The sequence below is a fragment of the Ammospiza nelsoni genome, chromosome 9, assembly GCF_027579445.1.
Source record: "Ammospiza nelsoni isolate bAmmNel1 chromosome 9, bAmmNel1.pri, whole genome shotgun sequence".
NCBI classification, from domain to species: domain Eukaryota; kingdom Metazoa; phylum Chordata; class Aves; order Passeriformes; family Passerellidae; genus Ammospiza; species Ammospiza nelsoni.
Window position 1 is genome coordinate 14636616 of NC_080641.1, and position 26293 is coordinate 14662908.

Below are 26293 nucleotides of genomic sequence, written 5' to 3' on the forward strand. Positions count from 1 at the left end.
AATTGTATTGGTCAAAAATATTTCTTGAGGAGCCTGAATGTTTCCAAAGTTCTTGGTTTAGCCAGTAGTGAAACAGCAGTTGTTACAGAAGATGGAAGAGCAGCAGGCTAATTAAGTTACTGTGGCCAAGAAACATTAAGCCCAACCCTTGTAAATTTTAACATAAGAAATGGACTAATTATTTGTTCAGATACTTTGTCTTAGCAATTAGCAATTTTAAAATGTTTAAATCAAAAGCAGCAGTTTAAATGGAAACAGCTTTTCAGACTGAAACATTTCTACTGTAACACAGGCAAAAGACAGCTCGAGCTATGCCTCTCTCCAGTCTCATTTCCAGTCTGTATTTTTGTTTGGAGCTACTCAGTGATGTTAGTTTTAAGACCATTACCCTGTGGATGTAATATGAAAGTTCTCTGACATGTTTAATTTCGAAATCAAAACTTAAATTGGCATTTCACTTTTGATCTTGATATAAGTTTAGTATAATACTTGAAGAAGTACTGCCATCAGATCTGAAAGGGTATTTTTACCTTTATAGACTGCAAGACAATATGTGTAATATTATGCAGATTGTTTTCTAGAGTTTCTGCATTTTAATAGTTTTGGTTTTGCTGAGTTAAATGCATACACTGTAAATTTCTCTGTCATATCTTGACTTGCTGTTCACTTTCTGTGATTTCCTGTGTGCTGCAGCACCAGGAGGCAGGGCTAGTCCTGGCAGTCATAAAAAAGGAGACTTGGTTCCCCCTTCTGGGAAAACTGCCAGATATATACTACTTCAAAAGCTGAAATATATTCTAAGAACTTTGATCAACAGTCTTAAAACATTAGGCTAATTCTTCCTTCATTTTCAGCATGTGAGAAACCAAAAAGGTCAAATGTGACTTGAAATGCATGTCAATTAAGGTGGATGTGGAATGCCTGGGTACTTGAAGAAAGTCATAAAAGTCCAACCATGAAATTTTTATAACAGTGCTTGCATTAAGAATAGAGGCATTTTAGCATGTGTACTCCTAACAGCATTTCAGAAGTCAGTATGTGTAGCTGTATTCTCACAGCAGACTTCCCCATTTGACACAAGATTTTTTGGATGCCTGAAGATGGCATCATGCTGTCCTTATGCAAGTGGTGGTTTCTACAGCAGAAAAGCTTTCTTACTTAATTTTTATTTAAGCCTTTATTAATTTTCTAAGAATATACTTGGTTGTTGGTAGGAAATAGTTTTAAAAAATTGTACCTTTCCCAAATGGCTTTATTGTGACAGGGTTCCAATTGTCTTTAAGTGTCCAACATAGGCTCTTGGTTTTCCAGTTATTACGTAGGGCACATGAGGAGGGACTGTGTTCTGTGTAAAGTAATTTTCCTTGTGGAAGCTTGATGTATGTAGGACACTACTGTCTGAATGGAAAGTGAGACTTGCTTAACCTGGAAGGGGAGAAAGTTCCTAAGCACATAATGACAGCTCAGATGGCAGCACAGGGTGTTTGGCACAGCCATTCCAGCTGGCTTAGTTGATATCTAAAGCTGTTCTTTTTGGACAGAAGACCATCAAATTGTTACTGTGCTCTTGTGACCTAACATTGCCTAGAAATATTTTTGGTAAATATAATCACAATACTTGATTTCACGATAAAATTTACTTTCATATATGTCTTTTATTGAGAGGTAATTACTTTTCAGAGGAGCTGAAGAGTGGGTCTGCTCTATGATAGTGCTTCTTCCTTTTGATTTCAGTCATGTTTGATTTTATTGAAATGAAAACACTCTTTTTTTCTGATGCCTTTTTAATGGAAGCTCATCATGGACAAAACAGGAGAAAAAAATGCTTCTTTCAGTTATGAGAGAGGGGCTTTATTCTCTGTTTTACACCTGTGCATGGATTTCACTCTCTACTTGAAGACAGTGTCTCTAAATGCTCTACCATGTGTTAAGTGACATAACTGAGATGTGAACTTCTAGTTTTCCACTATCTGCCCATTTTCATCTCACGTTTTCTCACATCTTATATGCCCTCCTTCCTCTCCAATCTTGCAAGTCATGGCTGTGCCATCCCCTCCCCATTTTGTTTTCCTGGCTGGGTTAGTTGTGTTCCTGTTTCCTTTATGTGTATTTGGTAATGGTACCCCATGTGTGTGTCTGCTGTCAAGGGCTTATTTGGCTTAGAATCCTTCAGTTATCCTCTCGTGGAGTTGCAGGATTTCAGCCTTTATTTGTTCCAAAAGGATTGCCAGTTTTGGGTTCTTATGAAGCTTTCCAACAAGAATGTTTATTTTTCACTAATAAAATTTTATTTGGCTGAAATATGTACAATATTGATAAATGTTATATTAATGTGTACAAAATGTATGTTTGTGGAATAAAATGTGAGCAGAAGCAAGTAGCAGTAAGATGCTGTGGGAGAAAGGACAAGCAGATGGTGACAGAAACCACTCTTGCTGAATTTGTAGTTGCTGCTGAGTCCGGATGAGAGAAAGAAGTAGTATTCTTGATTTGGTTTTTATTTGGGTATGTAGCACAGTGAGAGCTGTTTCAGGTTTTTTAATAGTAACTTAACCAGCAGAATTCACAAAATGGCATATTGGATCTTTCCTTCCTGTTGTACTCTTTGTGCTTCATCCTCCCATGTTTGATTTGTGTTTTTGTAATTAGGAAGGTAATGATTAGGTTTTCTCTTTTTCCAGCATGGAACTATGTTTTTGAGATGCTGTTAAAATACTACCTAAATAAAAACAGAAATGAAATCATATCTTCACTTCTGAACTTTTACAAATGTCTGAGCTATATTTTGAGTTAAAGAAACATCAGAAAAGGTCAGCCCCGAGTAAGCTATGACTGTAGCAGTATAAACTGAAAAGTTTTAAGGTAAGTTTCTTAACAGGTGCTAAATCTCAGCTCCAAACTATGCTGCAGATGATGCCTGAGGAAACAGCAGAGCCTTAGCTCCTGCAGCTCTGGGTAACCCCTGCAGCAGAACACCTGGGGTACAAGGCAGTGTTCTGAGCAAGGACCAGTCCAAGGGCAGAGTAAGCAATTAATGGTCACAAATCATCTTTAAATGGCAAAAGAGTGGTAAATATCTAAGTCAGTGACTGTAAGGCTGGATGAATTCACTTTAGGAGCTATTTTTTAAGGAAACCATAGCTACTCAAAATTTCACGTATGTAAAGCTGCATATTTCAACAAAATTTCAGATTAATTGCATTTCTGCCTTACATTGTTCCATCTTTCTTTTTCTTTCATTACAGAATTGGAGGCCCCATGTTAGAGATTCAGACAATGAATCCTTTTATCTAGGACGTACATTCATTATTCATTGTACATTGTCAGTGGATTGCTACTTCAGGCCTGAATTATAGTTAATTAATCTTAGAAAAGCACTTGTAATTTCACACTTTATGGAGCACTATTGTCTCAGCACAGCAGTGCTGTGGTGGCAAAATACTCTAATGCTTTTTGCTGTTCAGTATTGTATCTCTTAATATTTCTGTGCATTTGGGTCTTTATTTTGCTTGCTTCTCTGGAGGTTTATGTTACAGCAGTCATGCTTGTGATGTGGTTTGGAAATGCTTTTTTGCTGGTTTTGCTGTATACAGAATTTTGAACAGAACAGATGTAGGTTTATGATCTTTAAATATATCCTTTTCAATGCTGAAAAGGAAAATCTGGAAAAGTGATGGTCCAGAGCAAGTGGAGTCAGCTAGATTCCCAACTTGGCTCTTCACTTCAGATAATGGATTTGGTTGGTAGCTGGTTATCGATCAGACACAGTCTGGACTTAGAAGCTCGGCCTTGATGTTCTCCATCAGGTGGTTCCACGTGGTTCTAAACCTTTTTGCTATGCCTGTAGCTTTCTGGGGATGTGTATATAAGAACTTCACTCAGGAAGTTAAACTCAAGTATTGCAACTCCTTTGTTTAGTTTACACATCCGCATAGGAACAGTTCCCGCTCTGAAGCTTATAACAGCTTAGAAAGTATTCTAAAAATACCAGTATCTCTTGACAGTACTTACAACTGACATTTCTGGAATGCTAAAAGAAAAGGCTATAGTCTATGCTCACATGAAGGTACTAGACAAGAGATTGAGTGGAAAGTTACCAGAGATCCCTTAGTTGCATAGCACACAGAAGTGTGATAACTATCAATCTATCTTTGTCCTTCTTCTCTCCCTTTGTACATAGGTGATTGCAGGATGAGATGAACAACTGAGAACTAAAAAGGATTATTTCACTCAGTGTTGCTTACTAAGTGGGGAAAAAACTGCTAAGGGCTTTTAAAATGCTCCTTTAGATCTCTTCAGCTGTATTTGCCTAATTGTTTTAAGGAGTTTCCAGTAATTGCTAGCTAAAGTAAAAAGCTTACCATGATTAGACTTTTTGATTACACTCTTTATATAAACTGTCACATCATAAAAATATTTACTCTATTGTTTGCTGCTTATTAGTTTTTCTAAAACAATCCTAATTCATTTTTAGAAATGTTGATCTTATTATAGTCCTTGAAAATAGCAATTGGGGGGAAAGACTTAAAAGTTTAAATAAGAATAAATTACACTGTGCAGTTTATGCTGAGTGGAATTGGTGCTGACTGGAGGAGCTTACCTCCAAACTGAATTACCCTGTGATCCTGACTTCATAAATGGAGTCAAGAATTGGAATTATTGTTAGTCTGATGAATACCCTAGCAGTCTAATCTAAATACAGCAGTTTTTATTACTAGCCAGTTACAGTGATGATAACACTGGTTGCCTAATTCCTCCTGGTTTCCAGTAACCAATGTGTGGAGCATCATCAGTGACCTGAGCTCTGCTGGGAGGAGGATGCTGGTAGTGTCTTTATAGGAGACTTTACTGGGTGATTTCAAGCAGTCAGCTTGTGTTGATCCAAAAGCTTATTGTTCAAGCCTATCCAAAAATCCAAAGTTGTTTTAGACTTTGGAATCTGCTGGAATTTCGTCCAGACCGTGCAGTTGCACTTGAGCCGAGCTGGATCCAAAACTGGGTTAGACACAAGTCATTTGACTGCAATGACTTAGTTGCAGTTAAGTCACTCAGCTGCAGGACACATGCTGCTACAGCTAAAACCAAGCTCAGAAAATTAGTGCAGTCCCAGGGAAGGCTGGACAAAAGGTTACAAGTCCTTGGGCTTTGTGTGTCTGGGGTGGATGAGACCTGTGGCCTGCTGATAGCCATGAGGGTACTGTCTGCAGTGAAAGTCGTGTGTGTGTGAGAGAGATCTGTGCAGCACTGACGGTGAGCATAGGCTGACCTTTCAGCTGGGCTTGCTGAGTCATGGAGCTAAAGGTGGAATTAATCTGCCTGCAAAGCTGTAAGCTGTTCCAGTTGTGATGAAAGTACTGCCATCCCTCCACCTGTGATGGCCAGTGTGCAGCACATCACAGGCAAAGGGCAGCTTCTCCTGCTGAGCAGCTCTCAGTGCTGCCAGGTGCCCTGTGCAGTGCTGCCATGCACTTGAAAGGGTGTTCTTCAAGTCCTTCATTGCCACTTCCATTTCTCAGGGTGAGTCGTTCTTCAGTGTTGAGTCATCTGCTGGTGAGGAACACGGAGGCTTTTTCCTTGTGTTTGCAGTAACCTCCATGTGTGAGCTGACATGGCTTGTTACACTGGCATCCTCCGGTCTGAACTGCAGCAGTTCGGCAAAATAAAAGATGATCTATTCAGAGAGAAAATCTCTGAAAGCTTTTTGCATCTGGTATGATTCAGAGGTTTTGCAGAGGCCATGGATTGAATGACATTTTCACCTTTTTTTTAGTTGTTTATTTTTAAAATATCTTGGTGGAGGAAGTTAATGTCTGTGGAACTAAAGTTCTAGATTTCTGGGAAATGCTATTTATAGTCTTTTGAGGTTAGATCTGGATCAAAATCTGAGAACCACAAGAATGCTAAACAGTAAATCTTAAGATTGTCTGTATTTGTGGTTGTACAGATCAGTTAAGACTTATTTTTGCTGCCTTGCTGTATTTAATTTAGGTAATTTCTGAAATACTCAGTTTAGCTGAAGCTGTGACAAATTTGCAAAGATGCTTATGAAGTGCAGCACAAGTAAAGGGAGTCACGTTTATAAAACTTAAGCCTGTCCTTTAGGGAGAGGAGCTGCTTGGTCTAGTCTATTCCATGCTGTTTAATAACAAATTAGAAGTACTGGGAATACTATCCAGAACACACAAACAAAATTTCGTCTTTCTTTCCTGTGCCTTGATTCTGCTTTTCACAGGCCTGGGTCTAGGGTTTTATTTTTCTTGTTTTGTTATTGCTGTATGAGATTTACTGATTTATGTCCCTAGCAGAGGCTTAGCTTGAAAAAAAGCTTTTCTTGGAAAACCTGTTTGTTTAGGTGTGTAGGGAGTTGTTCCTGGAATAGATACATTATTGTGCCTCTTGGCATATTGGAACACCCAGTAACAGGTGCAAGCTGCCCTGTTTTGTCACACAATGAAGCTCATTCGGTTTGCATCTTGAAACTTTGTTTCTGGTCGTTTTCCAAATCTTACAAGGAGATAGTTTGCATACAGATTTTACTCTGGAATTCTGTCCCCGGTTTTGATTAGGTTTTCAAGGGTGTTTAGAGTTGAATCTCTGCATCACTTACAAGGAATGATCTTATCTCACTGTTGTCTAGAAGTCAACAAAAATGAAGCCTCAAGATGCTCCCTTGTACCTGTTCCCTTATTTCCCTTGCTTCCTGGTACAGTTTCATTAGTTGTTTTTGGGAGATGCTGTATAAATTTTTCTGTTTTCTGGTCTCTCAGGTTATAAGGAAAAATATTTGATTTCATGCCTTCTCAGTATTTCCTCAGTTAATGTGCTACCTGTAATATTTAGGCTTTTAGAAAATGTTTCCCAGGAAAATCATTAGACTCCCTCATGACTGTACCAAACCCTAGCACTTTAATGTGTTGTTAGAATTATTAAAGAGCAAGGCTTTTTCATTCAAAGTGCAGATCTATAACAGATACAGGCTATTTCATCTCCTTCACTAAATTTCCAGCTTGAATTCAGAAGCTCTTTTCTGTTTTCATCAGTGTTACTTATCTTTTGATGCTTGTACCTGTAATTTCACATATAGTACTCTTTTCTTCTACTACATCTGAAATTGCTTTATTTCTTAGTGTTAGCTTTCCTTTCTTGTGCTTTAACTTGCTGTGTTTGTTAGGTCCCCCCCAGTCTCCTGCTTGAATAACTGCTTTTAACTCTGTTTATTTCCCATCATCCTGGCATTAGTATACTAGTAATTGTGTAGTGGCTTATTCCTTTTCTTTCATTTTCAATAGTTTTATTTTATTGTTTTCTTCTTTCTTCTCTTCTACCCCTTTTCTTACTATCTGCAAGTCTGGTATTTGATTTTTTAAATATTTTTTTTATTACTTTTTCTTTTGCCTCTTCAAAAAGTGAGTCTGGTATCCACTACAGGCTCTTATTTCTGATGCCAGCCCTGAGGACAGAAGATGAGATGTGTGAAGAGAAGTAGTGGTTAGTCAGGGGCACATGTGTGCTCTGTGAGGTCTGTGCTCCATACATGAGGTTTCCAGACTTCTCCTTTCAGTTGATTAAAGGAATGACAAACTCACTGTGCAGAGTGGTGTAGAAAATGAAGGTGAGGTTCAGCAAATCATGTGCAGACTCCCTGATGTGTCTGAACTTCTCTGGGGAGAGGGAAGGAAGGTGTGGCTGGTGTGAGCAGTCAGGCAGTCAGTTTGAGATGACCTCTTTGCAGACTTTCAGTACTGACACTGCTGTTAATCCATATTTTGGTTTCTGGCGTTAGTGGCAAGATACTAAATAGAAGTTGTCAGCTGTTGAGCTTTTGGAGTTGATACCTGTGATCTTCACAGGACATAAAACATCTTTTCTTGGTGACTACCTATCTAGAAGCATGATATGCATGAGAAGTTCTAATTGAAATGGTGATTTTGGAAGTGTTGTGGTCATGAATAAAGCTGAGGGTGTCTGATTCCTCTGGATAGTTCAAATATAATGTGCAGACCACAAAGAAGTTGGAGATTATTTTTTGTTTTGTTAAATTCAGAAGGTAATCACAAATGAGAGAGGAAGGATTCTTAGAGGAAGTAGCATTTTGGTAATTTTAAAGGGAAATAGTCAATGTATGAAGGTGCACATTAGTGAAGTGAAAACCCAGAGGTGGTGAAAAAGAGAGTGAAAACAGACATTACATTAAATATAGATGTGTAGAATTTGGACAAGGACTCTAATGGCAGAAAAAAGTGCCAAACAAAAAGTGAAATTAGTGAAGAATAATTCTAATTCTTCAGGCTAACTGGAGAATGTGAAAATGAGACACGTAAAATAATTTGGAGTAGGTTATGAGGTGGGGGGAAAAATGAAGAGCAGAGATGTCTAAATGTAAAAGCCTATAAAAATCAAGGTGACAGATAAGGGCTTAGAATAAAGGGCTCTAGTACAGATAGCATAACCCAAGTCACTGCTTTGCTGGCTGAAGGGAAGGAAATGGGAGAGAAGGAATTGGAGGTGACAATGAAGTTCTGATCCTGAGAGTAAAATAATATGCATTTTTTAGAATTGAAGTGGAAGCCTGTAACAAGACTAAGGTGTAAAAAGATATGCTCAGTACTAAGGAATCAGTTTGTGAAAAAAGTGTGGCAGAACGGGATAGGAGCCTGAGATTTGAAGCATTTATAAGGCTGCTGAATTATTCCTGTGTGTTGGAACAGATATTCAGAGGTGGCAATTAAGTCATTGGAAAGCTGGTACTTAAAATGGACTTGTTTCCTGTGAGGGGGCTAAAAGAATGGCCACAGCACTAAATCAGTGCATCAGAGCATTAGAAATATTTCTTACTGTGATATTACATCTTGCCATGAAATGCATAATTCAGGTTGCTTTATGGATGCTATGAAATAATGGTAATGATTACTCAATTTCCTGTATTTTTATCACTTAATAACAATATTTTATCTCTTGTGCACAGATATTTGATTTAATGGATGCCAAAGCTCGTGCTGACTGCATCAAAGAAATAGATCTTCTTAAGGTAAAAGATTTTGTTTAGAAAATATGTATCTGTCATCAAAAAATGTGGTATGTTTTTCATAGACATAATTGAGGTGTCCACTGTTTTTTGTGTAGAGTTTTTTAAATGCCTCACTTTGTAGAATTTTGTGGTCTTTATTATTTTAGAAGTTAATATTGAGAAGTAAATCTGTAATGAGTAACACTTCTAGTAAAAGTTTCTGCCAAAACTAAAATACTGTCCTTTGTACAGTAAAATCCTGACTTCAAAAATTGATTTTGCTATCTACTTCAGAAATCAACTTCATTGTTCCAGATAAGTTTAGCATGCTATTGGATATATACATTGAAGCAAAAGTCCTCTAAAACTGCAGTGTCAGTCACCGTGTAGATCCTAAAATGCCATCCTGTTCTTGCAGAGTATTTGTAAATGCTTCTTATCAGCATATACTTTTCTAATTTGTATCATAGTGAAATAGATTTTAGGGGTTGTTTTGTTTGCCTAAATAAGAATGTTTGTTATGTTAGTCTTAAAACATGTGGCGTGCTCTACACTAAAATGTGAATTACTATTTTGCTTTCTTAGCAACTGAATCATCCAAATGTAATTAAATATTATGCCTCATTCATTGAAGACAATGAACTGAACATAGTGTTGGAATTAGCAGATGCTGGAGATCTCTCTAGAATGATAAAGGTAGGGATTATGTTTTTTAAAAAAATAAAGAGCTTGTAATGTTCAGCTTTGGCTTTTCATTCTGCGTGATCATCACTGGGTGAAATGCAATAAAAATGTCAGGATCTGAGAAAAGTAAGGTGTTTAATCTGATCTTTTGTTTTTTTAGTGTATGCCAATATTGAGGCTTATGTAAGTATTTTTAACACTTTGCTCAGGATGTAAGTGCAGATGGGGCCATAAGTAGACTAAGTTATATTAGTGCTGGGGAGAAGAAAAAAATGCTGTAAGGAAAAGCATTGCCACCATTTAGAACAAACCATTTTAATGGCATTCTGGATATTTTGGCACAATTGTTTTGTGTTCCAATATTCTATTCTCAATAAAAGAAGTGAAAGCAGAGAACTGTGGCCATACAGCAGAAGTGTCTTCTAGACCTTGAACTTGATCTGCTAAAAATATATTTCATATTTCTTTGAGATCACATGAAGTGAGTTTACTGATATGTGGTTGTGCATTATGGTTTAATTGCTTTTGGGTTTTTTTGTAATATTTAAATGCCTATTTAGCTAATCAGTAAAATTTATCCAAGACCCGTTGTATAAAATTCTGTATTCTGAAACTTCTATGAAGTTTTAACTGCCTTTTTTAATGTTGGTCATTTGACAACTACTTCCTCTTGTTCCCTTTCCTTTTTCCACTGTGTCTTGGGTCTAGTATGTCCCTTTTAGCATTTTTCCTTGTGTGCACACCAGCATTATTGCTGTCAACACAGCACAACACCACTCTGGGCACAAACAATGCCAGTCAATTAGTGTTCACTCAGCAGCACCAGACACAGAACACAGTTGGGCTGTTTTGCTTGGGACCTACATGAATAGAGAATGTTAATTTCTTCATTAATGACTTTCATGGTGGTTTTTTTTTTTTTAGCTTTTGAAGAATATTCCTTTCTAAATTGATAATTGTGAGGTAGGACAGTCAAAATTTAGTTCTAAGCAGGTTGACAGCGTCTGTTAATATTTATAGCCAAATGTGATATTTTTCTTCATCTCATGAATTATTAATTCTGTGGGCTTACATTTCATAAAACATAAAGGAAGGTTTGTCTTTTCTTTTGAATGTTCAGTTTTGACACAACAGTTACTAATATGAGTACTCTGTGACAGATTGCCTTATGGCATGTCTGGTCTTATGACCCACTGAAGCTTTTTCTTTTTTCCCTTGCTTTTTTTATTATTTAATTTTAAATCCAGTGTGTGGCTTTTTCAGTGCAGTTGGCCTCATTACACCTTGTTCAAGTCGGTGGGTATTTCTTACAGGCTCGATCTTGGAGGCACTTTGAGATTGTCCTCTTAACACAGGGATCATGTTTAATGTAGCAAACGCAGGTTGCTGTTTGATGTTAATGACAGCCTATCAGGCTATTATTAAATATGTATGAGGTGTCACAATGCACTGTCTTCATGCTGCTGGTGGAGGAAATGATTTGGTAGATTACTTTGACAATATGAGTTTAAGTGTGGGGCTCACCAGTCTTAAAAATGTATTTTAAAAATTGCCTGGAAAATGAATGATACATAGTAGTATAGAATCTTCGTAGAAGAGTGGCTGCCTGTCACACTCTTAAGGTAAATAACTATGTTGTGTTATCAAGACAAACTGCTTTGGTTTCCAGTGTTCTTGCTAGAATGTTGCTCTAAGTTGTTGGGGAATGTGGAGACACCCTCAGAACAATGTTTGGGTACCAGGCTTGTGTGATTTGTAGAGGGGATCAAGCATGTTTCTGAAGTTGTAAATGACCACAGCTTGAATGACACAAAAACCAATGTTAATGTGAGGGAAAACTACTTAATTAGTTTACTTAGGTATTTGTTATGACATTATTGGCACATCAGAGAATACTTACAAGGATGCCTGCCTCACAGTGCACCTTAATGAATTCTTTAGTTCTTCCCTTAATGAACGACATCCCTACTGCCCCAGCTTTCATACTGTCCCTCTTGTCACCTGCAGATAATGCTCTCTTTGTCCCCATTGAGTAGGCAACTGAGCAAAATCACTTGGTGTATTCAGATGTATTCTAATAGAATTCATAGAATCTGCTGTATGTCCAAAAAAAAGCAGCTGTGCATTGGCATTTACATATCACATAATGAAAGCAGAGGTATTTCGTGTTCTCTCTGCTGCTGTGTTTATGTATGTACATACACAGATTTAATCCACTTTACCTTCATTATTTTTTTAATTGTCTCTGTCACAGGGTGATGTTTCAATATAGCCTCCATTCTCAAAAGCTGGAGAGCTCAAAATTGAGAATTTCTTACTGTACAGCTTTTAATGGCCTGTTAGAGTTCTTGTAAGTGGCATATTGGCATATCAGTAAAACTGAGAGGGAAACATGAGTGAGGAGAAATGTTTGTATTTGACTCTCTGTTAGTTTTGCACTGCAGTGCCTCAGCACTGTGTAACCCCTCTATGGGCATGGTGAAAGAAGAAAAAACTCTTGATTCTTCTGCCCGTGAATTAGATTGCTGGATACTATTACCTCCAAGATATCACAAGTAAATCATTATTAGCTATTGTGCTAAGTCCCAGTTGCTCATGGTCTGTTGTTTGTCTGTGGTCTCCACTGCAGAACATGTGATAGTGCATGGCTGCCAAGGTTCAGGGTAGTTCATGAGAACTGCTGTTACCTCATAATACAACCTCCTTCTGCAATACAATAATATGTTGTAAGGCAAGATTGAGGCTTGGTCCCTTTTCTTGTTAGTCTTAGTTCTCCTCTGCCACAAACAGTGACAAAGTGAAAATTTTCTGTGGGTTTTTTAGTTTGTTTTCTTGCTTTCAAGCAGCAGTTGATATATTGGATAAAGAAATTGCCACAGATAAAGAAGAATCTACTAATTGAATGAAGAAAATGCATGATAATTCAGTAAAAAGAGCTGGTTCACAAAGTCCTGAACATGTTGGAACAAGAGAACTTGAATTGTTGTGCAGAATAATTAGCATAGTATTTAAGGTTAAATATAAAATTACTAGGCTTGCAAGAAGGGATGTTATCAAGGCACTAAAATCTTGGGGGTTTTTTAACTCAGCACTAAACTTCAAAGTCTGTTTAATTTCTGCAGTTATTTTTAGGTTTTAGTTTCTTCTGGCAAATAATCTTAGTGCACTGAAAAAAATTGCAGACTTTAAACTGAATATGTCATACAGATCTTAAGGAAGTTAATAATGTTTTGGAAACAAGCATAAAAGCTTTCATCTGAAAAGTTGAAAATATGTGTGCTGCCTTCTCAAGATAGATGGAAAATAACTTGAATTGTACAAAACGTCACCTAGGCACTTCAGTCACTCCTCAGACAGCACTTTTTGTGTGTATTTTTTCAACTTTATTTAAAGATAAACATACTATAATTAGCTGGGTAAAATAACAAATATTTTAAAACATCAGTATGCAATTCCTATTGGTATCTCCAGTTTCTATAGCTAGGACCAGTGAGTTCTTTGTCCTTGAACTTCTTTTTTTATAGGATAGTCCAAATGCAGGAATAGTCTCTTCTTCCCAAGTAACTGATGCAGATCTAAATTGTTCCTTGCAGGAGCTGGAGCTCTGTTCAGACTTGTTTGAAATCTCATGGATTCTAATTTCAATGTTTCAGTAGAGGTGGATATTTTGGGCTTCACTGTATGAAACTGCATCAGGCAATTTCTCCTCTCCACATGGTCTGGAATGCAGCCCCTGCTTCCCATGCCAAAGTACATTAGCTCTGGAGTTTGAGACTTCTTTGCAGCCCTCTGAGGTTGGCTACAGCTTACCTGGGTAAGGGCTAGCTGCTCTGGGAGCCTCAGAGCCCATCATTGCCCATTCCCTCTGCAGTGAAGCTGCTTGTGTTGCAGGGAATGTTTTTTTCCCAACTGTTTTCTGGTGGATTGCTGTCCTGGGAATGTGCTAGAAATGTATAGATGCTTTTGCAGAAAGCGGGATTTTCTGATAAGTATTGCTAGTACATGGTAGCTATAGTTTGACTGTTTAATTGCCATAGCAGTAAATTTTTTTTGCTGTGATATTTGCAAGAATTTTGGGACTATGAAGTTAGGGAAGCATCTGTGTAGGGAAGAGGTGCAGTGTCAGAATTTAGCAGGCCAGGTGTTAAATTTTGCGTGCCCTTCCCAGAATTTTGGGAAACCCTCAGCTATTTGGCTATCTGTCTTTTTATTATCCAAAACATTGATCTAAAACTGGAGCAGTTGTAGGAGATAGTTGATGTTCCTGTTTGGAAAGCTAGTGAGAAAATTGCTGTTTCCTGTGTATTTTGAATGGCAGTGTTGCAGAAGCTGTTTTCTGCCATGCACACACATGTCCAGCAGGACTAACTGCTTGCTGCTGGGATTGCCAAATATTTAGCTGTGTGAGAATGCTTTCAGTTTGTCAAAATATAGCAATTTCCTACTAAAATGTTGGATGCCAATGGTTCATTATAATATCTTGCAGCCTTTGAATCTTAAATATTCTAAGCCCCTTTGTGCCTTGAAACAGATGTAAAACTCAGGGGATTTTTCTTACAGAAATGGCTGTGAAAATTTACCTAAATTTTAATTCTTCTAACATATGTGCTTAACAGAAATTGCTGGAGCATAATTCCAGAAATTGGGAATTTCTGTACATGCAGAGCTGTGTGAACCTGCTGTGTCTGTTGGTGCTGACACAACCTGAGTGACTGTCAGTGCTTAGACCTGGAGTAGGGTGGGTGACTGAGGTGGCACTGCCAGAAATAACTTCTTCTAGATGCTTTGGATGGGCTGAAGCTTTCCTGTGTCTGGAGAGTGTTGATTCTTTTTAACAGCCTGGGAAAGGCAGAAATCTGAGATGAATGTGGAGAAGAGGGAAGACAAGGCAGACTGAGGAGCAGGCTGGGACAAGGAGCTGAGTGATCCTTAGGCACAGAGAGAGCCTCTGCCTGGGAAGAAGGAGGACAAGCTCACCTTGGCTGGGTGGCAGGGTTTGGGGGAAGGCAGACAGGGAATTTGTACCACTGGGAGGAGAGGCTGAGGAGCGTAAGAGAATAAGAGTGGTGTATTGGGAAATTGTGAAATGGGATTTCCAGTACTGGACATGGGGACAGGGAGGTTGGAGCAGAGCTGATGTGTTGTTGTCAGAGAATGGGACAGATGGGGCAGGGATCCCTTAGACAGACAAACTGACTGTCTGCAGGGAGAGAGCCTGGATGGGTTAAGTCAGACTGGCTGGGAGCAGGATGGGATGTCACTCTGTTAAGAGTGCAGCTACTCTGTGTAGAAATGGTTGCAGCTGTGCTGCTTTCTTTGCTTTAATAGTTGTTTACTAGGCAGGGAATTTGGAAGACAAAGGTTTTGTGGTTAGTACAATTCAAGGTTTTTCCAAAGACCATTCTTACTTGTTCTCTCCCTAAGGGATACTGAATAAACTGCTTCAGCACTGCTTTTTGGGGATAATTCTAATTGCTTATTCTGTATTTTTGACAGTGAAGGCAAAACTCTGGATCTTGATTAGTAGAAGTATTGAGCATTCACAGCTTCATTCTGAGTGGAACTGTGCTTTGAAGATGGACTGTTTCATACAGCTATGTATGTTGAGAAGGAGGTCCTTAAATTGGTGCCAGAATTAATTAACACTTTTGATCTCTATTCTTGGCCCACATTCTAATCTGTAAAATGGGGATATTACTACCTCATCATTTCTGAGACCATTTGTGAATATATTTTATTAATTTGATATTCCAACAATGCATACTAGGAAACTGTATCCCTCCCTGAAACTTATATTTAATAATAGGTTATGAATAGTGCACAATAAACAAAGCCTAGAGACATTTTCAAACTGCTCATTAGCTGAGTGTCATGAATGAATGAGTAAAGGGTCTTCTAACATAAAGAAAACAGAACTGAAAATTGCATGCACACACTCTCAAGGGGGAAAAATTATTGTGGCTCTAATTCTGAGATTTTTCTTATGCATATATTTATGTCCAAATAGTTGACATAATGATTTTGGGAAAAGTATTTTTAAAGCAGTCTTTTGTGCATTTTTGTGTAATTTATTTCATTTCACAATACTGATTTACCTTGACCCAGAATTGCAGATTTTAAAACATGGAATCTGGTTCTTTTGGCTTTCAGCAGTATCCGTGTCTCTCGTGCTATTTTTTTCTTTCCATGACTGCTAGATTTAATTTAAAGAACAAAAAACCCCAGTACCACCACCCCCACACCAAACCTCCTCACAAAAGTATTTTTATTGAGCATATGGTTATATTTTATAATATAGAACAGTTTGGCACTTTGCTGAAGTTACATCATTGATATATGTTAAATGCTTCAAAATATTTTTTCCTCATTGGTTTATTTTTTGCTTTCTGTATCACCTTTACCTTAGCTTTTTTCCTTACTCATTTTTGAAAAAAGCTTCAAAAGATAGAGTGTAGCTTGAAGAAGCCTTTAATATAATAGGATAGTGTAACACAGAGTGTGCTAATTACAGATCAAAGCTAAACTATTTTTATGTGCCTTTTCCTAAGGGAGGAACCTGGGGCTTTGAACCACTCAGGCTAATTTTTGCCACTAACCTTTTTTAAGGCTGCTAAAAACTTTTTTCTTTTTTTTTTTTTTTTACCTCCTGTAATTAAAAAATAGTTCATCCTGTTCAACTTTGTGTATCTATGTTAGCTGTGTAGCAGGTAAAAAAGCAGGGTGGGGTGTTCTGAGAGGAAGTGGCTGCTCTGTGGATGGAGCTGTGAAGTCTTAAAAGAAAAGTTGAGGGCACAGAGCCCTGGCAGGATGGTAGAGCTGCTTCTGGTAAGCTTTTCCTCCATCCATGTGTGTCACTGGGGTGTCTGACAGGTGCTCCACTGTCACCTTTGCTGTCACCGCAAGTGCCCACAGTGAGAGCAGCAGCAGAAGCAGTGTACCTTGGGTGTGTTACATGCAAGTGCTGGCAGAATGGGAGCTGGCTGGTGCCACAGTTTGTAATCAGTGGGATAATTGGGCTGGGTAGTTGCCAGGCAGCCTTGTTAGTTTTGCTGTGAGTCAGCCATTGTGTGTGGCTGATACTGGAATAAGAATAAATGGGCAGATTTTCTGCTGAAATAATTAGACAATCAGCAGTGTTTTGTCTTGTGGTCAGTTGTCTTCACAGGCATCACACCTGAAGGTGTTGAAGTAGGCTGTACACACAGGAAAATAATGGTGTCAGTCAGCTATGAAAAGTGAACCTGACAGTAAACTTCATTGAACTTACACAGGCTTTGGAGATTTCATCTCCACCTTTGCCCACTGGCTCTAAAATTGTCTGTGAGCCTTTAAAGAGCAGGGAGAGTTGGAAGATTTTATTGAATAATAGTTCTGGATACTTTTACTATTTGAAATGACCTGCAAACAATACTTGGGGACTAATTTTCATTTTTCACAGACTTGCATTTGAAAAATTTGCTCTGTCAGTGTTTGCACTAGGTGGATAACTTGCACGGAATAGAGATTACAAATCTGTCCGCCTTGTTTGCAGAGAAAGGAAAAAAAAGTTAAAATTATGGCCTCTGTATTTACTGTGTCATGTTTTTTATTAGGAGGTAGATTAGTGATTGAAGCACGAGTTTCACCTCTTCATGCTGTACCAGTTTTCCCAAGGGGATTTTTTTGGGAGAGAGATGCATGTAAACAAATACTGTTGAATTAAAACATGTGGCTGTGTGTTTTAAGAGGCCCCAGTCAGTAGTAACAGCAGAGACAAGGAAAATGATGCAGTATTGGAAATTTTATATTAGTGGTTCTGCAAGTACATCAAATTTCAGTAGGTGATCTCTATTTCTGAGCACTCTGTGTCCTTGCTCTTTTGCATTAGCAAAAACGTTAGGTGGAACAGAGGGACTGTAGGTGGGCTGCTCAATAAGGAAAAATGAAATGAATCCTTGCAAAGAAAGTTGGCTAAAAATACATTTATGTAAAGTGACTTTGTCCGGAGCTTTCTAAGGAATATGAGTTTAACCAGAAGTATTACTAAGTCTGATTATTAGCATGAAAGAATATATACTAAAATGGAAAATATGAAAAAAATTTTACAAGGCTTACAATTTCTTGTAAGTGAATGTCCTTTTTTGATTTTTTCTGAAATAAAATTCTGTTTGAGAAGATGCTTCTGTCTCAGTTCTGTGGTGTCCCTGCAGCATTCTTCTGGTTTTTGGTTTGTTTTTTTTTTTTTTTAAAGGAAAGACCACAGTTCCACAGTTTAATTCTACTGACTTGTCCTTCTGATGCTAATAGGTACTTCTGTTAGTACCATTATTTTGTATGTTAATTTTTGTACAGTATCTTAGTCTTTTGTTCTTCTTAATGAAATAAAGTTTGCAATATACTAAGATGACTAATAAAGGAAGATTTAATTTTTTTGACCTCTTTTTCTTGTGAATTCTGCAAGGGTAAAAAATAAATGTATGGCATCTTCAGTAAGGGGGGATATAAGCAACTGTTAATGAAAGTTGGAAAACAAACCAGGTAAATATTTTTATTTTCGTCACTTTATTGGCTGAATACTTATTGCTTTTGGTATGTTCAGTTGATAGATGAAAAATAGTTTGGGTGGGTTTTTTTGGTATTTGTTCTCTTTTTACAAGTAAGAGACAGCTGCTACTCTTGAAATGTAGGCAAATTTGATGACACTGTATATCAAACTGAATGAATGAATCAGGATGTGGTGGGAAGTTCTATTTTTGTTCTGCATAGAAAGCAAAGAAAAATGGCAGAAAACTTGCCATGGTCTAAACAGATGGGCAGGTGAATCAATCAAAGAACAGAACTAGACAAAACTCCTGGCATGCTGTGTTGCTACTAGAATTATGTAGCTTTTAAAATAGAAAACAAGACTTAGGTACAGACTTCCTCTCTATATTTATGAGTCTCCAGAACTTTGGGATGTTGCCACCCATCTTCACTGGCCTGTCTTGCTGACCCTGATGCCCTTGCCTGTTGTGGCTTGTTTCCGTTGTGTTCACAGAGTGGGAGCTTTTGCTTGTGCTTCCATAATTTCCTATCATGGCTGCCTGACCTCGTCTTTCCTCTTTGTTCTTCCTCCTTGTCCATATTAAAAAAAGCTCCCAAAGAAACACAGTCAGAAATGGTCAAGAGCTCTATTGTGTTACTCAGAACTTCTGTGTAGTCATTTTGCATCTCTTTCCTCTTGATGCAGGTCAGATTTCTTCCTAATGGTATCTGGTCATTGAATCACTGTGTTACAAGTTTATACAGTAAAGTGTAAAACCTTCTGTGATATATATTTTTGTAAGCTGTAAATGATGTCATGAGAACAAAAAGTGTGATCAAGATTCTAATGGAATCATGAAAGAAAGGAAGGAATCTATTTAAAGTAATGAAATCATCATTCTCATTTTACTTTTCTTCCAAATACTGTCTTTCAATAACAGCTCTAGGCTACAGCATGTGCAGGGGAAAATTCAGATATATGTTCGTGTGGGCTTCTTTGACAGTTCCACAGTTCTTTTCTTTTCTTAAATAATGACACTGCAAAATTGTTTAGATGATCAATTTATCAACTCTCTGCAAGAGAAGTTCATAAACATCTTGCTTACTTTACTTCAGTTAGTTTCTTAAACACTCATTGTGTTGTCTTTTTTCTTATTTATTCCTATTTTTTCTCTATTCAGTGAGACCTAAACCAGACTAAATCACACCTCAAAATCCTTCAATACACCAACCTCAGAACTGAATGCTAAATTTTGTCCAGGCGTGGTTATGGGGATGTAGGCAGTCATATTTGAATTTCTAGTTGTGTGGAAATTATCTGGGTTCACTCTCTACTCACCTGCAGGAAATCTTAGTTTTCTTAGAAAATCCAAACATAGTCCTGTGTCTTTGCTGTAAGTATTGTCTGAATTGTCCTTTTAAGCTCAGGTAGGACCAGCTGCTAACTGCTGTCACTTTTACTTTTGGAGTTTGACCTTTAAAGCATCATCTTCAGAAACTCAGTATAATATGACTTCCTGCCTTTGTTGATTTTAGATTTTTTTCTCTCCATCGATATTTTGTTTGTCAAGAAACTGAATGGCATTTGCTGTTTAGGTGCAGGGCAGCTGTGTTTAATTTCATTATTATGCAAACATTTGAAGAGTATTTAATTTTTCTTTAAGCAATCCATTAGAGAACCAGGAGAGTTCTGTTTTTCCACTATGAAACTGCTCAGTCATTCTGTAAAAGGGATAAAAATATGAACTGGTGATGCAGCCTGCCTGCCTTAAAGCTCTTTAAGGCATTTGATTACCAAATTTATGACCACCAAAATGTCCAGTTGTATTAAATGACTGAATTGCAGTTTTATCCACAATGTACTGACATTGTGGTGACTCTTCAAAGTTAGTTTTTTGTAATTCTATTCTGAGATGGAGATGGAAGTTTCATGGGATATGGCTTTTGAAACAAACAATTGTTTCAGGGAGCCAGCCTGCTGCCAAAGCGTGCCTGGTGTTCTACTTACCTGACAAAGCACTGCTTGCAGCACTGCCCAAATTTTTAATGCACATGTACATGCAGCTCCCTTTTTGCCCAGTTTCAGCTAGTTTGAGATTGATCTTTCACCTCAGACAGGATCATGTTTTTTTAATGTCACACCCTAGAAGGTCAGTGGTCTGAGGGACATCAGGACTGTCCTTTGAGCCTAAGACAGGTGGAAGAAGGAGAATAATGAAGTTCTGAAGATGAGAGCACTTCAGAGGGGGCTGTATGTCAGGCTGTATTCTTCCTCTGGGCAGGTAATGCCAACCTGTGTGCAGTGGGAGAGAGCTCTGGGAGGTTGACTGGGTGCTGTGGACCTCAGGATGCTTCAGGCATCAAGCAGTGGATTAGTTCAACATTTGCTGTGCTGCTTCTTTGCTGTGCTGCTTCTTTGCTGTGCTGCAATAGAGGTGAAAAATTATTGTTACAGCATCTTCACTTCTGCATTTTGGCTTCCCTGTAGGGAGGGAGCAAACGCTGCAATTGTTATAACTGCAGTTTGCATTGTGGACTATTTTAAAATGAAGGAGAAAGGAAAGGATCCTGCTTTGAGTACAGTTCATGTGTGCTATATGAATTTAATTATGCTGTTTGGCATAAAAATAGGTTTGCCTGTGTTTTCCATCAACTTACATTTCTTGTTAGAAGGTAAGGTTCTAAACAGAAACGGAATTTTCTTTTTGACTTTCCTCAGAACTAACTGTGTCTGCTGGATTGTTTCCTAAAAGTGTACAACTTGTTTCAATAGCTGGTTTTGCACAGTTCATCTTTTTGGTGATGGCTTTTCATCACTGTTTTGACTGTTGGTAGACAAGAGCCTAAGAAAAAATTGAGAACATTTTTGAGGGAAAAAGAGTAATTAATTACCGAACAATAAAATGTTAATTGAGTTTATTTTAAAGATAATATAATTATTTTTAAGCCCATACAAATTAAAATGCTACCTGTTTCTTTGTTTAAACATTGTTACCAAATGTGGCAGCTCTCTTTTCTATCCTCTTTAGGTGGATAAATTCTCTGGGGTTAAGTAATATTTTTGATGTTTTCAGGAGGAGGTTATTATTGTCCTGCAAAATTATTAATGCCTTCAGCAGAGCGAGACCACTTTAAGTTGCATCCTTGCACTGTAAGAACTGAAGCCAATTTTGTAGTGTACATCAGCTACAGTGCTAGGGATGGCAAGTGAATAAAGTGTTAAAAGAAAACTTGTACATAAATACTTTGAAAATACACTGCGGTACTTTAGGTAAATGGGAATGGGAATGTGTGATTGAAAATCTTCCCATTTCAGGCATTTTGTGAATGGCATTTCATCACTGCATTCGAGTTAGAAAATAATAATTCAGAATGTTTAAATAAAGTACCTAGTTATAATTATGATAATTTCAGAATGCATTTCAAATCAAGGAACTGTGCTTTCATGTACACATACTTAGATGTATTGTGTATTTGTTTTTAAATGAAAAGAAACCTGGTCTCCATCTTCCTGTTGACATCAAACAATCCTCTGATATGCAAATCCAGCTATGGGGAGAACAGATACACAGGGTTTGTTTGGATTCAGTCCAAGAGTGAAAGAAAATTATATTTAAAGACATAATTTATATGCTTTACCTCATTTAAATGAAAATGCATTTTGAAATAATGCCTATAACGAAAAACATTTGGTGGAATGTTAAGATCCTTTGTACGACTGATGCATTTTGCTATAGGTAGTTTAAAAGCCTCTCTCTCACACTCCTGTGTTTCTGTAATGTGCAGATGCAGCTGTCAACTTCTCACTGGCATGTTTTAACATAGTATGAATTTTTTTCTTTTTTTGCAATTTAATAAATGTTTGCTATGTGAACTTTGTTAAAGCATGCATGTGTGAAGTCTGTCTGTACTCACAATTAAAATACATCAAGTGCTTTGCTTTCCATCTAAAATTTTGCTAGTCTTAATGTTTTTTGTGCATTTTCTACTTGTGTGGAACTTCAAAACCTGACACAATACAATTTCTTTGGAAACATAGGCTAAACAAGCAACAATTTTTCCATCTTTTTCCCTTTTGCTGAAGAATTTATAATGATGAAACTTCTACATTTTAACATAGGCTGAATTCCAGGTTTTCAGTAGATATCTTTGGAGGACTGTTACTCAGTGCCTGAATACCACATTTGAATCTGATGTGTATAGCAGAGTGTAATTCTTTTGTGTAAGCTTTAACAGGCCAGTGAACTGCTACCAATGATCAGGAATGGATTTTTATACAGGATACAAAATATTTGAACAGGAGTTACATCACTGTGAAGTTTTCAGAAATCAGTTCCTTTAATTCCCTTTCATGTACTGCAGAAGTTTTTAAAACTAATGTGACCAATTGTTCTTACATGATCTTTGTGACTGCGTGACACTACTCTTCTTTTTTTTGTTTTGTTTTAGAAGATGAGGATATGGAAATTAATTTTGGTGTAAGGAAGTGTATTTAATTTGGGACGTTCTGTGGCACATAACTTTGTATCTGGCCTTTATTTGTTCTGTGGCTGCTTTATACTAAATTACTCTGACCACATTAATCCAGTAATGAGGAGTGCTAAATACTGTATAAATCCTTTTTTTGGGGTAGGATTTTTATTTCATTGTTATTTGTGGCTCTGTGTGTAGACTGACTTATATACATGCAGTGATGATACATATATTAATATTTAAGGGGAAAGTTTTCTGTGTCAAGAAATTCTGTTAAACCTTTCTCATTAGATTGTGAGCCTCTTGTATTTTTTTATTTTTTAATTAAGAATTTTCTGTCTTCTTTTTTTCAGTAATTTTATGCAAGTTTTAATTTTTAATATTCACTAACCATGTTTTTTTAAAGCATTTTAAGAAACAGAAGAGGTTGATTCCTGAAAGAACAGTTTGGAAGTACTTTGTTCAGCTTTGCAGTGCCTTGGAACATATGCACTCTCGTCGTGTTATGCATAGAGGTAATACAGGATCAAAGATGATTTGTCCTTACTATACCTTTGACTATGTGAGAATTAAAGTGGCTGAAATCAGTTTTGACAGCTGAAACATTGCATGTTTCTGTAAGATTTTACGAGTAATAGAAAACTGAGAGAAGTTTGTGGTTGTACATTTGTGTGGTAGGCATTTGTTTGATAGCAAGTTTTTCAAAATAAGCGATAGTTCTGTGAGTGATGGATACCCTGCCATAGCTACTTCATTTTTCTGGCTCCTATCTTCTGCCCTGTATTTATTCTTCTATATTTGCTTGTTGTCTTACTCAAGTGCTGCTGCCTGCCTTGCACAGATCTGTCAGTCCATTCTTTACTGCTCTTGCACCTGGTTGTCTTAAGAGTATCTGCTCCTGTTCTGCTTGCTTATGATGTACAGACCCTTCTCTGTTGGATTATGTGCAGGTGTGAGCATTTCCTCCAGTTCTCTGCTCCTTTCCACTATTTTCAATCTCTGTACAGCAGCCCTTGTAGTTGCCAGCTATCCCTGTCAGGTACTAAATTTCCTTGGCCCATTTTCAACCTTGGTGATGCTGTCTCCTCTGGATGGGGTCTTTATTTCACCTCATAACTCTTGAGTCAAAAAAACAGATCATAGTATAGCTTTTTCTTAGATCTGCTATTTTTCCCCCCTTCTGAAATCCCTCTGGTTATAGGATTGTGAGTTGTGTGTGGCTTCAGGTGACATTGCCTGTCCTAGGTTGGTGGTTCCCTGTGCTAGAATGTGGCTCAATCAATGCCTGATAGGAACAGTCCCTCAATGTCTGCTGGGCTCTGTTATTTGCAGCTGGAAATTTTGCAGATGAGCTTAGATACTCTTGCCCCTGCAAATGCCCTTCCCTTGTGATTCTCCTTTTTTTCCCCCTTTGTGCATTTGTACAGATGCCTGCAAGTGTGAATGATACAAAGAGAAAGACATAGAATACAGATTCTTTCCATAGGGTGCAAGTATCTTCCTTTAATATGTTTATAATGAAATTACTTTCTGTATATTTTAGCTCATAACAAAAGGATTTCAATTCCTTAAACTGAAGTACTAAGTTCAGAGCTTCTGGCAAACCTATGGCTAATCTAGTGATTCCATGGTTATATGCCAAAAGCAATGGCAATTAAAGCTATTTTTAAATTGAGCTAAATCCGTGTTGGATTATTACACAAAGGGTTATCCAAACTCCTGAAAACTGGGTCAGATAGCAGGAGCACATAATTGGTTCTGTCTTCCTCTAAAGCTTTTAAGGTTTTGTAACTTTTTTACTAGAAACCTGAAAATGCTGGTGCTTGAAGGGTTATTAACCATTCCTTTTACTGTGCCTGTATCTTATGCAAACTGTAATCCCCTCTTATCAAAGTGAACTGATTTCTGTAAGTTTAGGGCTAGGGTGGATTGCTCTTCAGCAGAGTAAGAGCTAAACTCCCTTGCCAAACAAATAACAGGTCAGTTTGTCTAGGAGACTAACAAGGCAGGTATCTTGTTAGAAATCATAGAATGAGAGTCTCTGCTGTTGTCTCTAAGGGATTGGATTAAAACTTAAACTGGATATTACTTGTGAAAAATAACTGGGGTATACATCATTATTTTTCTTTGTTTCTACTTGATTAGCCCAATTCCACTGATGAGTTCAAATAACCATTCTCCTGAGTAAACTTGCTTCTTTTTTAATGCCTGCTCTTATAGAGAATCAGTTATCTATTTCAATTAAATGACGTTATGCCACTGTGGCTAATTTGATCAGCAAAAGTGATGAAAAATGCTGTACAGTTCTTGAAAACATATTTAGGCTGTTACTTTAAGACATAACAAAAGAGCTTCTCTAGTTCTAATCTAAGTCTCTGTATGTAGCTTATATAAAATAGTGATGAACTCCCTTGTATATTCTTCTTGACTTCGGGGGTGTGTTTTTTTTTGTTTGCTTGTTTTTAAAAAAAAACAACTTTCTGTGGTCTTAGTTTTCTTTGCTTGAGTGATGGTTGTAATGTTAAAATAGTGTATTTGAAATTCTACATTCTGGACCCATTTTTTCTGAGTAGCACTGTCAAATTTTACCACTATTACCTGTAAATAAAATCCTCTTTGGGTCTGTTATTAATAGAAGAGAAGCTTTTCTTGCAACCTCACTGTGACCTTGAAATTTTAAAATTTATTTTTCTTTCAGATATAAAGCCAGCAAATGTGTTCATTACAGCTACAGGAGTAGTAAAGCTGGGAGACCTTGGACTTGGTCGATTTTTCAGCTCCAAAACCACAGCTGCACATTCTTTAGGTAAGCTTTCTCTGAGGTACAGGTGTTGGACAGGTAGAGAATTTTACATGGTGGAAATACTGTGCCCACTCAGGAGGAAGAAGAAGAGGGTTAGGACCAGCTAAAGATGTTCTTAAGTAATAATAAAAATATTAAAGTTGTTCTTAATAAAAAAATGGTCAGCACCATGGACAAATACAGAAACACTGTAACACTGAGGTATTTAGTTCAGAATACTTTTGGTATTTCCTCTCCTTTGTTTGCATAATTTAGTGTACATTTCTACCTCTGAACAAGTTTTTAATACAATAGTGTTGCCTAGAAATGCTAGGAAAAAATAAGGTGATAATATGGATGCATTTTTTAAAAATTGACTTGAACTTTATTCAGTGTTGGGAGGAGTCTCATAATTCTGTGTGTGCCTGCATGAGTGGCATTAATGACCTCTTGGCTACATGGGTTTGAAGGTCTCTCAGAGGGAGTTTCCATTTTTTAAGATGACATTTCTCAATGTAAGCTTAGGTAGTTGAGGGGAGATCAAAATTAACAAAACCAATTCCCAGAAAGCTTTTTTCTATTCTTGTCTTTCTAAGTTTTCTGAAATGTTTAGTTTGTTCTTTGCTAGCACACAAAACTAGCAGTGTATTATCTCTATCCAAACAAAATTTTCATGTAATGTGCATCTTTTGAGTAGCATGTGAATATGAGGATTATTAAGAGGCCTTTAAAGAAGAAAAGTTAAATATTTGGCATATATTTTAAGTTTAAAAGTAGGTAACAGATGAATGACAGAATCTAAGGGGATCTCTGTAGAAGAGAAAAACCTTGTAAATAGAGTAACA

The 26293-nt window shown here is 37.3% G+C and overlaps 1 protein-coding gene across 3 annotated transcripts in view; it reads left to right on the forward strand.

Annotated features, from left to right (window-relative positions):
• Positions 1–26293, forward strand: part of NEK7 (NIMA related kinase 7) — a 67147-nt gene that overhangs the window by 16544 nt on the left and 24310 nt on the right. For all 3 annotated transcript variants that reach the window (XM_059477785.1, XM_059477787.1, XM_059477786.1), the window contains 4 exons: positions 8966–9028; positions 9593–9703; positions 23073–23181; positions 25365–25472. In XM_059477785.1, coding sequence (XP_059333768.1) covers positions 8966–9028; positions 9593–9703; positions 23073–23181; positions 25365–25472 — 391 coding nt within the window. The remainder of the gene's footprint in view (positions 1–8965; positions 9029–9592; positions 9704–23072; positions 23182–25364; positions 25473–26293) is intronic.